The sequence below is a fragment of the Tachysurus vachellii genome, chromosome 19, assembly GCF_030014155.1.
Source record: "Tachysurus vachellii isolate PV-2020 chromosome 19, HZAU_Pvac_v1, whole genome shotgun sequence".
Taxonomy (NCBI): domain Eukaryota; kingdom Metazoa; phylum Chordata; class Actinopteri; order Siluriformes; family Bagridae; genus Tachysurus; species Tachysurus vachellii.
Window position 1 is genome coordinate 362,501 of NC_083478.1, and position 15,000 is coordinate 377,500.

Here is a 15,000-nt window from a genome sequence, read left to right on the forward strand (position 1 = left end):
ACTACACTACACAATACACTACACACTACACTACACAATACACTACACACTACACTACACAATACACTACACACTACACTACATGATTACATTGACATTATTACACACTCTGCTGCTGAGTTGTGGACTACAAAATACACTACACACAATACACTCTACACAGTACACACTACACAAGACACTACACACACTACACAATACACTACACACATAACACAATGCACTACACACACTACACAATACACCACACACACACGCACACACACTATACAATACACCACACACACTCACTTCACACTACACAACACAATACAATGCTGTGTGTATGTGTGTGTGAGTGTGTGTGTGTGTGTGTGTGTGTGTCTGTGTGTGTGTGTGTGTGTGTGTGTGTGTGTGTGTGTGTGTGAGAGAGTGTGTGTGTGTATGAGTGTGAGTGTGTGTGTGTGTGTGTGTGAGTGTGTGTGTGTGTGTGAGTGTGTGTGTGTGTGTGTGTGTGATGAGTCATTTCTGAACTGAACAAATTTTTTGATCATGTTCATAAAGCAGAATAAACAAACAAATGCTCTTTAATGAGTAATAACAAATACAGCTACATGTTAGGAGGACAGACAACAAGAGTGCAGGGAGGAGAGTAATAGATAGATAGAGAAATGTACAGAGAGCAAGATAGATAGATAGATAGATAGATAGATAGATAGATAGATAGATAGATAGATAGATAGATAGATAGATAGATAGAAACAAAGAGATAGTGAAAGAGAAAGAGTGGGGGGGGGACAGATAGATGTGAAAGAGACAGATAAAGAGACAGATAAATAGATAGATAAATAGATGAGGGGAAAGCAACAGACAGGCAGATGGACTGAGAGAGAAGATGAGAGAAACAAACAGATAGAGAGAGAAGGAGGGATTGACTTTCAGATGACATTGGTGTGATGTAGGTGGAGTTGGAGGAGTGTGTGTGTGTGTGTGTGTGTGTGTGTGTGTGTGTGTTTCCAGCTTGTTGGTATTTCACACACGCTCTAGCGTCGCTGTTTCTGCTCCTCTGGACTGAACATGTTCATCAGCCTCTGGATCATCACACACATACACACACACTGGCACAAACACGCTCCCACACGCATGCTCTCAAACACACGCTCACACACACACGCTCTCACACGCACGCTCTCAAACACACGCTCTCAAACACACGCTCTCAAACACACGCTCTCACACACACGCTCTCACACACAGCTCTCACACACACGCTCTCACACACACACTCTCACACACACTCGCGCTCCTTCCCCCCTTCCCTGAGGAACATTTTGGTTCTTTGCTTCAAATGTCTTTGCTTTAATGGGAATAAAACATGTTTATATTCTGAGCAATACTGCAAGTTTCCAACTCTGGGAGAAACCGACAGAACCGACAGAATCAACAGAACCGACAGAACCGACAGAACCAACAGAACCGACAGAACCGACAGAAGCAACAGAACCAACAGAACCTACAGAACCGACAGAACCTCATTTACATGCATTTTTTGCAGGATAATCAGAGACTGGCTGTGAGTAGGCATGCAATACATTCTCTTATCTAGCAGATAGTAATGCTTTAATATGTTTTATTATTATTATTATTATTATTATTATTATTAATATTATTAATATTCATGCAGTTTATTCAGCTTTATTGTAAACAAACAGTGATGTCTGATTGCAGTCCACTTAAAGCTCGTGTGCTCTAATTCAATTCCATTCAATTTAATTGTAAGTGCTTTTGGACAACGTATTTTTCTGCTTGTGAGAGACAGAAGGGTAAAAAGCCGGAGCACAGCGTGGACTTCGGCGTCCTCACAATAACAACATGGTCTTTATGGTGGATTATTACGACACACACACAAAGTGGGGCTCGTATTCATTATTTAATGTGGGTGTTTATTTAGAGACAAGCAGGAACAAGTGTAAACTCCGGTAACACCTGCATTATATCTAACATCTGGATTCGACTCTAAACCTGATCGAGCTACTGAACACCTTCCTCCTAGAAATAGATTTATAAAAAAATCTAATTTAATTAATGAAAAAATAAAATCAGAGGTTCGCGCTGGACACAGATAATAAACACTGTGTTTATTTAGCATGTTTTTATATGAAAATATTAATAATTAAGAATAAAACAAAGCTCATTAGTTAATTCTGTTATGGACCTGTACAGAAGAAGACATTATCAGGTGATTTCCTGACATCCTGTGGAACAGTTTGAAAAAAGAAAATCATTTTAAATGGTTGACTGATGGGATGTGGCTGAGGAGAAACCTGTCCTACTGGAGAAAAAAACACGTCGATGATCTACATGAAAGATAAAGAGGGAAAAAAGATGAGATTCGAGGACCAACTTTTTCATTTCCTGTTTTCAGGTAAACTGTAACTAAAGAGCTGCTGTGTGACGCCTCACATCAACGTCACGATCTTCAAGGATCTGAAAAGTAAATTATTTTTAAAAAAACCCTCAAAAGTGTGCGAAGCTGCTGTCTACGTGGACCGGAGCTGAAGTCTCGCGCCTCACGGCCAAGAGGAGCTTGAGCTCAGCCAAATCCAGAGAAATGGCGACAAATGGCTCTAAAACCGCTGCGTTGGATGGACTTGTGGCGATGGAGCTGAATGAGGTCACAACCCATGACAGGGTCAAACCAGAGGAGGTACAGGAGAAGCACAACGATAAGAAGAAGAAGAAGAATATTCCTGAAAGGGAAATGTGGGCGGGAAAGTTCGACTTCCTGCTGTCTTGCGTAGGATACGCCATCGGGCTGGGAAACGTGTGGAGGTTCCCATACCTGTGTGGGAAAAATGGTGGAGGTAAGAGGTGCTGTGTCTTATTAACCGTTATGAGGATCTCCACTGGGGTCCATCACCTTATGAGTCCATCTTGAATATGACTTTAAAATTTAAGAAAATGAATATTACTTTAGGGCATGGTGTCTTAGTGGTTAGCACGTTCACCTCACATCTCCAGGATTGGGGGTTCGATTCCCACCTCCACCTTGTGTGTGTGGAGTTTGCATGTTCTCCCCGTGCCTCGGGGGTTTCCTCCGGGTACTCCGGTTTCCTCCCCCGGTCCAAAGACATGCATGGTAGGTTGATTGGCATCTCTGGAAAATTGTACGTAGTGTGTGATTGTGTGAGTGAATGAGAGTGTGTGTGTGTGTGTGTGTGTGTGCCCTGTGATGGGTTGGCACTCCGTCCAGGGTGTATCCTGCCTTGATGCCCGATGACGCCTGAGATAGGCACAGGCTCCCCGTGACCCGAGGTAGTTCAGATAAGTGGTAGAAGATGAGTGAGTGAATGAATGAATATTACTTTAATGGTTTCCATCAGGGATCTTCTGGTTACTACTAAATACCATCAGACCCTGATAAGACCTTGTAGATGATCAACATCAGGAACCATCTTTCAAACAAATTATTGACACTAACCACAGTCTTCGCTCCCACAATCACAGTCTTCACCTTCAATAAAAAAGGTCATAGTTATGTTGAGTGAATCCTGATCATTATTCAGCACACAGAATAGCACTTAATCCAGTCTGATGTTTTACAGATTATATTTTATATCACGCTCTGTGTGTGTGTGTTTGTACATTTTGCGCGTGTGCATACATTGTGCGTGTGTGTGCGTACATTGTCTGTCTGTATGTGTGCATACATTGTGTGTGTGTGAGTGTGTGTGTGTGCGTATATTGTGTGGGTGTGTGTGTGATTTTGTTTGTGTGTGCATACATTGTGTGTCTCTGTGTGTGTGTGTGTGTGTGATTTTGTTTGTGTGTGCGTACATTGTGTGTCTCTGTGTGTGTGTGTCTGTGTGTGTGTTTGTGTATGTGTGTGTGTATAGCCACAATGTAAATAATGTTGTCATGTTGTAGTTCCACTGAAGTGTCAGATGGTGGTGCTGGACTTTACTCTGTCCTCTGATCACTGAAGGTTGATTTGTATAGAGGTTTATGTCTTTTTTCACACAGGCGCCTTCCTGATTCCTTATTTTCTGACCCTCATATTTGCTGGAATGCCCTTGTTTCTCCTGGAGTGTGCTCTGGGTCAGTACACGTCCATCGGTGGACTTGGTGTGTGGAAGCTGGCACCGATGTTCAAAGGTAAAGCGTCGTTACACAAACGTACACCATCAGAGTATCACACACGTCAGGACTGAACTTCCATCGTACAGAAGAACATCGACTCCAAACAGAACGCATCCTCTGCTGAGATAGAGCAGTGTGTGTGTGTGTGTGTGTGTGTGTGTGTGTGTGTGTGTGTGTGTGTGTGTGTGTGTGAAAACACAGCTCATAACCAGAGTTTATATGACCATTCAGTAGAATACATCCACACACACACTTTTTCTGGTCTTGCAAATGTCTGGTCTTACATATCGATGTCATCCTCCACTGACCATAACAACCTTCTCCTCACTATCACCAACCCTGAAACAGGAAGTGACACGTTGAACTCGTTGTAGCTCAGTGCAGGGGGGTGATAGTTAAGTCTGACTCAGAACAGCACCAGGGATCAGATCTCTGGAGCCCGAAAAGAGCTTTACGTTTCACTAATCATTCTGAGCTCTCAGTCCTGGGTCTGAGTGTGAAAATGACCCTATAAGAATCCTGGGATGAGCACAGGGCAGTCTATCTGATCATAGCAGTGAGCTATTTCAAAATCTACAGAAGGCAGGTGAGATTAAACCCCAGACACTTCTGTGTAAATCCCACCTCTGATGTGTTCTGATGTGTGTTTACAGTTTCAACAATTCTTCTCTTGCCTTGTAAACATCTAAACGGTTCCACCATGCAAAAGCCTTAGCATCGCTCAGACAATGTTAATATTTGCCCTGTGTGTGTGCAGGAGTTGGTCTGGCTGCCGCCGTGCTCTCCTTCTGGCTGAACATTTACTACATTGTGATCATTGCTTGGGCTTTGTACTACCTGTACAACTCCTTCACCACCGTAAGGAACACGTCTCACCTGCTTCATCACGCTCAGATCCTCCTGATATATTAATACAGAAAACAATTTTATTTAACTTTTTTTTTAATTGTAGGAGCTTCCATGGAAATCCTGTAACAATCCATGGAACACAGAGAGATGCTTCACAAACTACAGCATTGTAGACTCCACCAACCTGACCAGCGCCGTCATGGAGTTCTGGGAGTAAGAAAAATGTTTTTCACTCCGTTTTGAATCTGATGCTGAGGACAGAAGAGCTACTTATAATCTGATAGATCTTTAGCATTTTTGAAAGAGTGGAATATAACAGACTCTCACCCAAAATCAGTGAGTGCTGAATTCCAGGGAAAAGGTGCTTTAACACAGGATTATTTAAAGGTGGGGTCTCCGTTGTTTGAAAGCCAATGTTGACATATAAAATCACCAAAACAAACACGCCCCTAACCCAAATAGGTCCCACCCCTGTATCGATAGCTCCGCCCACACATACATACGTAACCCAGGCAACTAACGGAAAGAAATGTGTCTTTATCATAGCTGAAGGGAAGAACAATACGATTACAGATAAACAAACAAGCAAAAATGACACACAAACATAATCATGTAAAGGACAAAGACATATATTAGTTCTGTGTAACAAAACAAAACCAACGTTACTCACCTATCGAGAAGGAAAAAAGCGCCTCGGCGTCTTAAGTAAAGTTGGTCACATATTCACAGATTGGAGTTTCCCGAGTCAATAACTCCTGAGCTAAACACTGTTACTACACAAAACACGGTTGTAGCTGCGTCTCTACATTACTACGATAGAAAAGAGGTGTTATTTGTGTAGTAACAGTGTTTAGCTCAGGAGTTATTGACTCAGGAAACTCCAATCTGTGAATATGTGACCAACTTCCTGCTCCTTCAGTTCTCTCCAGCGCTGGAAAGCTGATCCTATATTAACACGTCCTACTTCTTACCTTATCGTAAGTCTTTCTTCTCTTTCTTTCTTTGTTTTTATCCTCCATGTCAATGTTAAAACCGTTTAAACATGCACACTGAACACTCTCTCCGCCCATATTGATAAGACACGCCCCTTTCTGCTCATTGGCTACACGTTTGCTTTGATTTTGTTTAGTTGTCGGCCCGACTCAGATTTCTGAAGCATTTCTCAAAAATCGGAGACCCCACCTTTAAGGGGTGTGTATACTTCTGTTTTTTCTTTTTCCCCTAAAATGTTTCTATTAATTTCACTTGAAAGTTCTTGGTTGCTGTTTCACATTAAAGGTGAACAAAGTTGTGAAATGACTGAAACTTTTAACAGGACGTGTAAGAGTAAGCTGGGCTGGTTAGTGCTAAAGCAGTGCTGTGTTTAAAAAGCTGGATATTATAAAGTCTAACGATATGATGAATTAATACAGACGCAACGTACACAACATCACTGAGGGTTTGGAGAAACCGGGACAGATCCGCATGCCGCTAGCGATAACACTGGCCATCGCTTGGGTCCTCGTCTACTTCTGTATCTGGAAAGGTGTTCGCTGGACTGGAAAGGTAAAAAACTTTCATGTAAAAGTCATTAAAAAAAACTAGATGTTGATCAAGAGTTCAGTAAGATGGGTTTTAGCACTGACTAAAGGCATTTCTGAGGAAAGTCTTATCTAAAACCCAACAAAAGAACAACAGCAAACTCACAGCTCCAGAAACCTACAGGAAGCATCAACAGTTTCTCCACAAGATCACGGGTTTAAAAGTCAATAAAAAGTCTGAGATATTTTTTGAGATCATTTTCTTGTGAGACTGTAGAATGCATGTACATCCTGTTTACATCGTTAAATCTACTCATCACAGAAATCTTCAGCTTCTCAGATCACATGGACAGAAAGCTCTCGTGGTCTGATGACACGATTTAAACACTGAACTGAACGTCGTCCTGATGATGTTTGTCACTGATGATCTCCTCGCACTAACGTGGTTTTCCTCTGTCTTGTGTAAACTACACCGTGTCTTTAGGTTGTGTATTTCTCGGCCACGTATCCCTACTTCATGTTATTTATTCTGTTCATCCGTGGAGTCACGCTTCCTGGAGCCAAAGAGGGAATTCTGTTCTACATCACGCCTGATTTTGAGAAGCTTAAAGAGTCTGAGGTGAGAAATGTAACGTGATATAGAGAAGGAATCAGATGAGGAAGGAGCAGATTGGACGTGAGTGGTTTGTGTCGTTCTTCTCTTGTTCTCTCAGGTCTGGCTGGATGCTGCGACTCAGATCTTTTTCTCGTACGGTTTGGGGCTCGGATCTCTGATCGCGCTCGGCAGCTACAACACTTTCAACAACAACGTTTACAGGTATGACGAGATGATGCTAATTTCTTCAGCTGTAAACATTCCTGCAGGTTGTGTTGTAGACAAGTGAAAACGTTCTGGAGTTTATGAACTCTTCAGGTTGAACTCTATGCAGTTTTCAGGTTAAAATTCACAAGTCTTTGGGTCAAATCCTACACTTTCTGTGGGAAGTTTCTTCTCATTAGTTCAGCCAGATAACCAAGAACTGACACAGAGTACTGACTCAACACAAACACACATAAAACTTATTTTATCAGCTTCATGTTGTTTATCAGTCACTTTTTTTGTGGCAGTACACCAGTGTTCAGTTCTGGATTCTGATTGGTCAGAAGGTGTTGAGTAGTATTTTTATTTTACCTCCATTATATATGTTCATATAACAGCTTTATGTTATTATTTGCCCAGTGATGTTTACCGAGCTTCCTCATTTGACTAATGTAAAAGGATATGAATAAACATGAGCAATTTGTGCCTGGAATAAGTGTGTAATTAAACCTCAGAGCTCTCAGTACATAATTAATTCATTCCTTACAGTTCAGCCTCTGATATATTTAATGTCTGTCTTTTCCTGTTTTTTCAACAGAGACTCTGTCATCGTGTGCCTTATAAACTCATCCACAAGTATGTTTGCTGGATTTGTCATTTTCTCTATCGTGGGTTTTATGGCTCATGTGACTAAGAGGTCGATAGCTGATGTAGCTGCTTCAGGTAACTCCAGCTCTCCTTTATAGTGTTATAGAGTCATTTAGAGAGTCATGTACAGAGTTATAGAGCATTTATAGAGTTGTAGAATCATTTATAGAGTTAGAGAGTCATTTACAGTGCTATAGAGTCAATTATGGAGTTAGAGAGTCATTTATAGAGTTAGAGAGTCATTTATAGAGTTAGAGAGTCATTTATAGAGTTAGAGAGTCATTTACAGTGCTATAGAGTCATTTATAGAGTAATAGAATCATTTATAGAGTTAGAGAGTCATTTACAGTGCTATAGAGTCATTTATAGTGTAATAGAATCATTTGTGGAGTTAGAGAGTCATTTACAGTGCTATAGAGTCATTTATAGAGTCAGAGAGTCATTTACAGAGTCCTTACTCTCAGGTGTCCCTGTGATGTATTTTGTTTCATGGTCTGTATTTCCTCTACAGGTCCAGGCTTGGCGTTTTTAGCGTATCCCGAAGCTGTGACACAGTTACCCATCTCCCCACTGTGGGCCATCCTCTTCTTCTCCATGCTGCTCATGCTGGGAATCGACAGCCAGGTGACGTCCCCCATGTTGTCAGGGAAAACATCCTGATTCGTCTGTTCTCAATACAAACAGTCTGTGATTTAAGTACAAAGTCGCATCTGCATTTCTGTGGGGGAATTTTGTTAAATTCAGAGTCAAGTCTAACCTTCAGGTTCCCTTTTTCTCCTTGATGCTTTTATTAAATGATATTGTAAATTTTATCTTGGGAAGCAAAGCTCAGGGATCTATTATAATTGTGCTTCTGCTCCACAGTTCTGTACAGTAGAAGGCTTCATCACCGCTCTGGTGGACGAGTTCCCGGGGCTCCTGAGGAAAAGACGAGAGATTTTCATCGCATGTGTGTGTGTCGTGTCCTATATAATTGGCCTCTCCAACATCACACAGGTCAGTAAGGTGTTGTTTTTTTTTTGGACTAATGAACTATGTTTGTATAAAAATGAGGGTGTCAAGACTTTTGCTCCGTGTATACATCTGAAGAGTTTTACTTCTCCCTGTTGTGTTAGGGCGGCCTTTACGTCTTCAAACTCTTTGATTATTACTCTGCCAGTGGCATGTCTCTGCTCTTCCTGGTTTTCTTCGAGTGCATCTCCATCTCCTGGTGTTATGGTGAGGCAGCACAGGTTTATATTAATGCGCTCACTCTGATATCTTATTGTTTCTATAGCAACAGCTGCTATGGTGAAGGGGAAATGTGTGTGTTTCTGTGTGTGTATATATGTGTGTGTGTGGGTGTGTGTGAAGGAGTCTCCAGTGTGTGTGTGTGTGTGTGTGTGTGTGTGTGTGTGTTTGATGTGTATGTGTGTGTATGGAAGATTCTCCAGAGTGTGTATATATATATGTGTGTATGTGTGTGTATGTGTTTGTGTGTGTGTGTGTGTGTGTGTGTGCGTGTGTGTGCGTGTGTGTGTAGGAGCCTCTGGTGTGTGTATGTGTGTGTACGTGTGTGTATGTGTGTGTGTATGAAAGATTCTCCAGGGTGTGTATATATGTGTGTATGTGTGTGTATGTGGTGTGTATGTGGTGTGTGTGTGTATGTGTTTGTGTGTGTATGTGGTGTGTGTGTATATGTTTGTGTGTGTGTGTGTGTGTATGTGTGTATATGTTTGTGTGTGTGTGTATGTGTGTATGTGTGTGTGTATGTGTGTGTGTATGATGTGTATAAAAGGAGTCTCCAGTGTGAGCTCTGTGTCTCAGTCAGAGATGAAGCTGGAACTTGAAGCTCTGAGATTTCTCCACAACATTAATCGTAACTATAAACGTATGACACGTTGTTGTTATGATGAAAAGATCAGTGAGAAATCTGTGTGGTGTGAGAGGAAGAAGTCCTGTTGTTATAACACCAGACAATTCATCAGTTTATCCTCCTGGGTTTGTTCATGTGTATAAGAAAGTCTTTAATCCACTGGTTTCTAGGTTGAACCTGGTGATTTATTATCATCATCTGATCTGAGGTCAGATTCTGATGTCTGATCTTTTTAGGTGTGAATAAATTCTACAGTAACATCGAGGAGATGATCGGATATAAACCCTGCATATGGTGGAAGATCTGCTGGGTGTTTTTCACTCCTCTGGTTGTTGCAGTGAGTAAAATGTTCTCTTCATTCCATCTCTCTGTTTCTCAGAGTTGTTCCTGGTGTCGTTTATTCCACAGATCACAAACCGGTGACGTCTCGGTCTGTCATTTTATCTGGACGATGGAATTATGGATGAATAAATAATAAACCAGTCAGTTACAACACAAACAAACAAAGAAGAAATGATTTATAATATTTAGTGAAAGAGTGCAAAAGAATTTCTTAGAAATTAAACCCATATTTCAGTTCAGACTTGTGATCTCTGAAAACTCTGAACTGAGTCACAGTTAGAATTAGTTGGAATTTTTCTGCATTGTTGGACATTTTTATTTTCCATTTTTCAGTCTTTCGTATGATCTCTCGTTCCCTCTGAGCCACAGATGAGGTTTCATACATGCTGGTTTCTGTATGTTAACATAGATTTGTAATAATCAGGTATGTCACATATTAGAACATCGTCGCTGTCAGGCGGAAACCTCGTATGTCCAAATTTGGTCAGTTTCATATTTTTTCACATATCGATGCTATTGGTCAGTCCCCAGGTGGGTCTGTGTTATTAACACAGTTATTAACCAATCTAAAGTCTTGAAAATAGCTTGAGCGCAAATCTCATAACTCCATTGGACACTTCAACTGTCCACCTCTTCCTCACTCCGTGGGAGAGCTTCACGTCATATTTCTCCTCAAGAAGAGTCGCAACGAATCAACACGTCTTCTGAGGTAAATGTCTTCAAAACACTGGGCTCAAAGAAAAAAAAATCTTGACCCCCGCTAGTTCTGGTGCTCGTCTGAGGACAGGAATTTAGTGCAAGACAATCCACTGTAACGTGGACTAAACCCTGTGTACTGCAGATAAGGTACGGCGTTTTTTTAATTTCCTGAAAAATAACGGTTTTGGAGATACGAGGATTCCGCCTGACAGCGACGATATGTAAATGAGACACTCTGACTTGCTCCGCCCCTTATCTTTAGTAAACAAGTGTTGCCTGGTTTGTATTTGCATTTGCCAGATGATTTGCTCTTACATTTTATGACATCACGTTTGTGAAGAGATTAATTGTTTTTATTGTTTACTAATAAATGATAAATGTTTTTAGAATTTTTAATAATTAGTGGTTTTAAATAACTTAAATAAATGAACTCTAGAATATCATGTCCATTCTCTCATCAGCGTCAGGACAATGAGATCAGAGCGCTCTGATGCATGATAAACGAACCCTGAAACTGAGGACACGGATGTTCTTAGAGCTCAAGTCTCTGAAAACCGTCTCTGTTTTACAGCAGCTGGAGTTTAGAGAAGAACAAAGACAGACTGATAAATAAACCAGCTTAGAGAGTGAAAATCTTCTCTCCCAAGCTCATCTTAATCTTCTTCTCTTCTTCAGGGGGTGTTTCTCTTCAGCGCCTTTCAAATGGTTCCTCTCAAAATGAATAACTATGTGTTCCCAGCGTGGGGTCAGGGGGTCGGCTGGCTCATGGCGCTCTCCTCCATGATCCTCATTCCAGGATACATGGCTTACAAGTTCCTCTCCACCAGGGGAAGATCTAAAGAGGTAACCATGACTAATAATCTCCAGAAATAATCAATTATTCTGTAAAATAATCCAACACTGAGAGTTATTAGTGAACAAAGAGTCATACTGTCACCAGCCTGGAGGGGTTTATATTCCTCTAACAGCACGACCCAAGTGTTTTATTCCTTTTACACCACAGCAATTTATTGTCATGACTTTTATCCTTTTATAATTACATTTAATCTTCATGACCCGAGTGACTTCCTGTGTTGTGTTTCTGTCAGCTCTAAACACTCGTCCTCTCAGCAGTCTCTCTTTATTCTCTCTCTTTATTCTCTCTCTTTATTCTCTTCAAGTTAATAAGAGAAAAATATCAGCTTGTCATGTTACTGAGAAACCACAACGGTTCTACTGTATAGCCAAAAGTATTTGCCCCCGACCATCACAGCCGTTTACTCTGTTACGTTTCACTCCACACTGATTCTATCTGCTGTTCTTATGAGCTCCACTCTTCTCTTCTGGAAGGTTCTCCACTAGATGTTGGATTGTGTCTGTGGGGATTAGTGATCATTCAGCTACAAGAGCATTAATGAGATCAGACACTGATGTTGGTGAGGAGGTCTGGGGTTCAGTCGGTGTTCAGTGGTGTTGAGTCAGAGTCAGGGCTCAGTGCAGGACACTGGAGTTCTTCACACCACACCATGTCTTCATGGAGCTGCTTTGTACACAGTGACATTGTCATGATGGAGCACGGTTTGGTCTCTTAGTTCCAGTGAAGATAAACTATAAAGTTACACACAGAGACGTTCAGTACAACTGTGTGACTCGGAGTGTGTGGAACAGTTTGGGGAACAAACACATATGAGTGTGACGGTCAGGGGGCACAAACTTTTGGACATGTAGTGTATGCATCGACACATTTTGTTATTAGTGCAGTATTTCTCCTGGTGTGGTGAAGTTAATAATGATAATAACAGTTACTTGTTTTTGTGTTTCAGAAAGTGAAGAATCAGGAGAACAGACCTGAGCAGCAGCTGCAGGGTGAAAACACCATCACTGTGTACCCCAGCAACGCACACGGCCCCAACGCGGGGCAATCACCAAGCGCATAAACACCACCAACCCCCAGCAATCACTGAGCAACAGCACACAGGACTTCCATCTTTCTACCGTAATAGAGTCATCTACCTCCAGGGGCCAATCACCATCCACTACAACAATAATAATAATAATAATAATAATAATAATAATAATAATAATAATGTGGAACAGTTGTCTAGAAGCACAACGGTTGAGTGTGTTAGTGTCAAAAAAAGATTTTTATTTAAAAAGCGTTCTGTACACAAGTAATAATGCTGTGAGTTGTCAGAGATCAGAGGTCAAGTGAAGCTGGACGTGTCGATAAACGTGTCGATAAACGTGTCGATAAACACCGTTAAACGTGCAGAATACTGTGATCATTAAGAGGGTCAAATCCACCTTTATTGTGTTTCATCCATTCTACAGCTTTTTTGTGCAATTTTATGTATTAAGTATTTTATTATATTATTTTTACACCTTTTTAGAGTTTTATTGTGGAATTTTATATTGAACTTAAATTTTTTGTAAATTTTTTTGTACAATTTTCAGCATTCCTCTACATTTTTAAATCATTTTTTTCACATTTTCTATACTTGCATAATTCCATAATCTTTTGTCTTTTTGGTGTTTTTTTTAATAATTCTTTTTATTTATTTCTGTGTTTTTTTGTCATCTGGATATTAAACTGATCCTGTATTGAAGGGGTCTAATCTGGGATCAGTATTTATTCTGCACACGTTTTTCTTAATAAATGCGAACTCGTCGCTCCAGAGTTCAAATTCACATAATCACAAAAGAAGAAAGATAATCGACATTGTTACTGAGCGTAATTAATGTTAAATCGTCACGTGTAGAAATGAGGACGTGAGGCGTGTTTACTGTAATGACGAGCGTTATTATCTGATATAAAGCACAAACACAAAGCCCTTGGAACTCGTTTATTTATCATCTGATATTTTTGTTAGAGAGACTGTTACTATTTTATTTTTCTGGAAACTAGAAGAAAAGATGCTAGAAAATCTACTTGTCTGTGATCAAATCAGTTTTTAGAGACTTTTTAGGATGTTTTGTATTTTAATGTTGTGATCGAGGACCAAAAGCAAAACGCAAAAACAAATCTATACCATTCAGTGTGTAGATAAAAAAGAACAGGGTAAAGAATATTAAATAGAAGAACAGGGTTTATAGCGTCAGCATCCGTCTGTCCATCAGTCGCCGTCTCCTCTGTCCTGGTTATTTACTCGTGTTTCTGAGACGAAGAGAACGTCAGAGAATTTACTGACAAAGGACTTTAAAGTCAAACTCCAAAGAAACTGAACTCACGATGCCTGAAAAAATAATCAACACATTTTTAAAATGACAAATTTTTTATTTGTTAGTCTGAAAAATCACAGTGAGTAAAAATAGGAAATCATAAAGAAAAGACAAACCTGGATTTAATCAGAGCTCAGTTCTGGCCAATCAGAATACATCTGTGACATCACAATGTCAGACAGCCAATCAGAGCTTATTTCTGTAGATTGGATCATTAACATTTATCAACCATCACTGTAGAAGATTAACAATTTAAATTAATCCTCCAAAAATATTTGGAAACAAATTTTATCAAAGTTTATTGGTGTGTCCCTCTGTATGGACACCATTTATGCATTAATATAAAAAAATACATTTTCTAAGTTTGAACTTATTTGTTAAATGATCTAAATAAATGATTTTTAATGATGTCATCACTGGTTATAGTCTGTGTTAGCTAGTTAGCTAGTCATGGATAATATTTTATTATGTTTTCAGAATACATTTTATTTACATTAATAATAAAATTATAATAATTTTTTGCCTCTTCATTTTAAAAAGCACAATTTTTAGTAGACGGAAACATCAGACCTAAGATGTGTGCTGATTGGCTGGGATTCATTTCTGATTAAATCTGAAATTTTACATTCCTGAATTTCTAATTCTAGACATTTATTTATTTTTAAGTAAAATTAAAGAAATGATGTTCTACTTATTTAAAAACATTTAATAATTAATAATTAGTTGATTCAATGATTTATTGATGCATATATTTTCAGTAAATTTGAAAAAATATCTTAAATATAAAAATCATAAAGAATCATAAATGGAGCTGATGGGTGATGATGATGATGATGATGATGATGATGATGATGATGATGATGATGTAAAAATGTTAGTTCATTTATGTGCCAAACTGTTAGACCATATCTGTGAAACAAAAAACAAAAACATATTAGCGTCTCTGTGAAAGTTTACAGTGAAAAAAGTTT

General features: G+C 39.7%; 1 protein-coding gene across 1 annotated transcript; it reads left to right on the forward strand.

Moving 5' to 3' along the window:
- Window positions 1–1,241: 1,241 nt before the first annotated feature.
- Window positions 1,242–12,855, forward strand: slc6a1a (solute carrier family 6 member 1a). The gene is made up of 15 exons (XM_060894345.1): window positions 1,242–1,552; window positions 2,405–2,843; window positions 4,003–4,134; window positions 4,877–4,977; window positions 5,072–5,181; window positions 6,381–6,513; window positions 6,973–7,107; window positions 7,202–7,305; window positions 7,886–8,010; window positions 8,447–8,559; window positions 8,800–8,931; window positions 9,051–9,153; window positions 10,027–10,127; window positions 11,507–11,674; window positions 12,634–12,855. Exons 2-15 carry the CDS (start codon window positions 2,591–2,593, stop codon window positions 12,745–12,747), a joined length of 1,824 nt encoding a protein of 607 aa, XP_060750328.1. The 5' UTR covers window positions 1,242–1,552; window positions 2,405–2,590; the 3' UTR covers window positions 12,748–12,855.
- Window positions 12,856–15,000: the final 2,145 nt, after the last annotated feature.

Excerpts from the sequence above, each read along its gene's own strand:
- slc6a1a (XM_060894345.1), top strand. The coding sequence starts at position 2,591 with ATGGCGACAAATGGCTCTAAAACCGCTGCGTTGGATGGACTTGTGGCG. Across the intron at positions 2,844-4,002 it reads GTGTGGGAAAAATGGTGGAG|GCGCCTTCCTGATTCCTTAT; the intron begins GTAAGAGGTGCT and ends TTTTTCACACAG. Across the intron at positions 11,675-12,633 it reads CCAGGGGAAGATCTAAAGAG|AAAGTGAAGAATCAGGAGAA; the intron begins GTAACCATGACT and ends TTTGTGTTTCAG.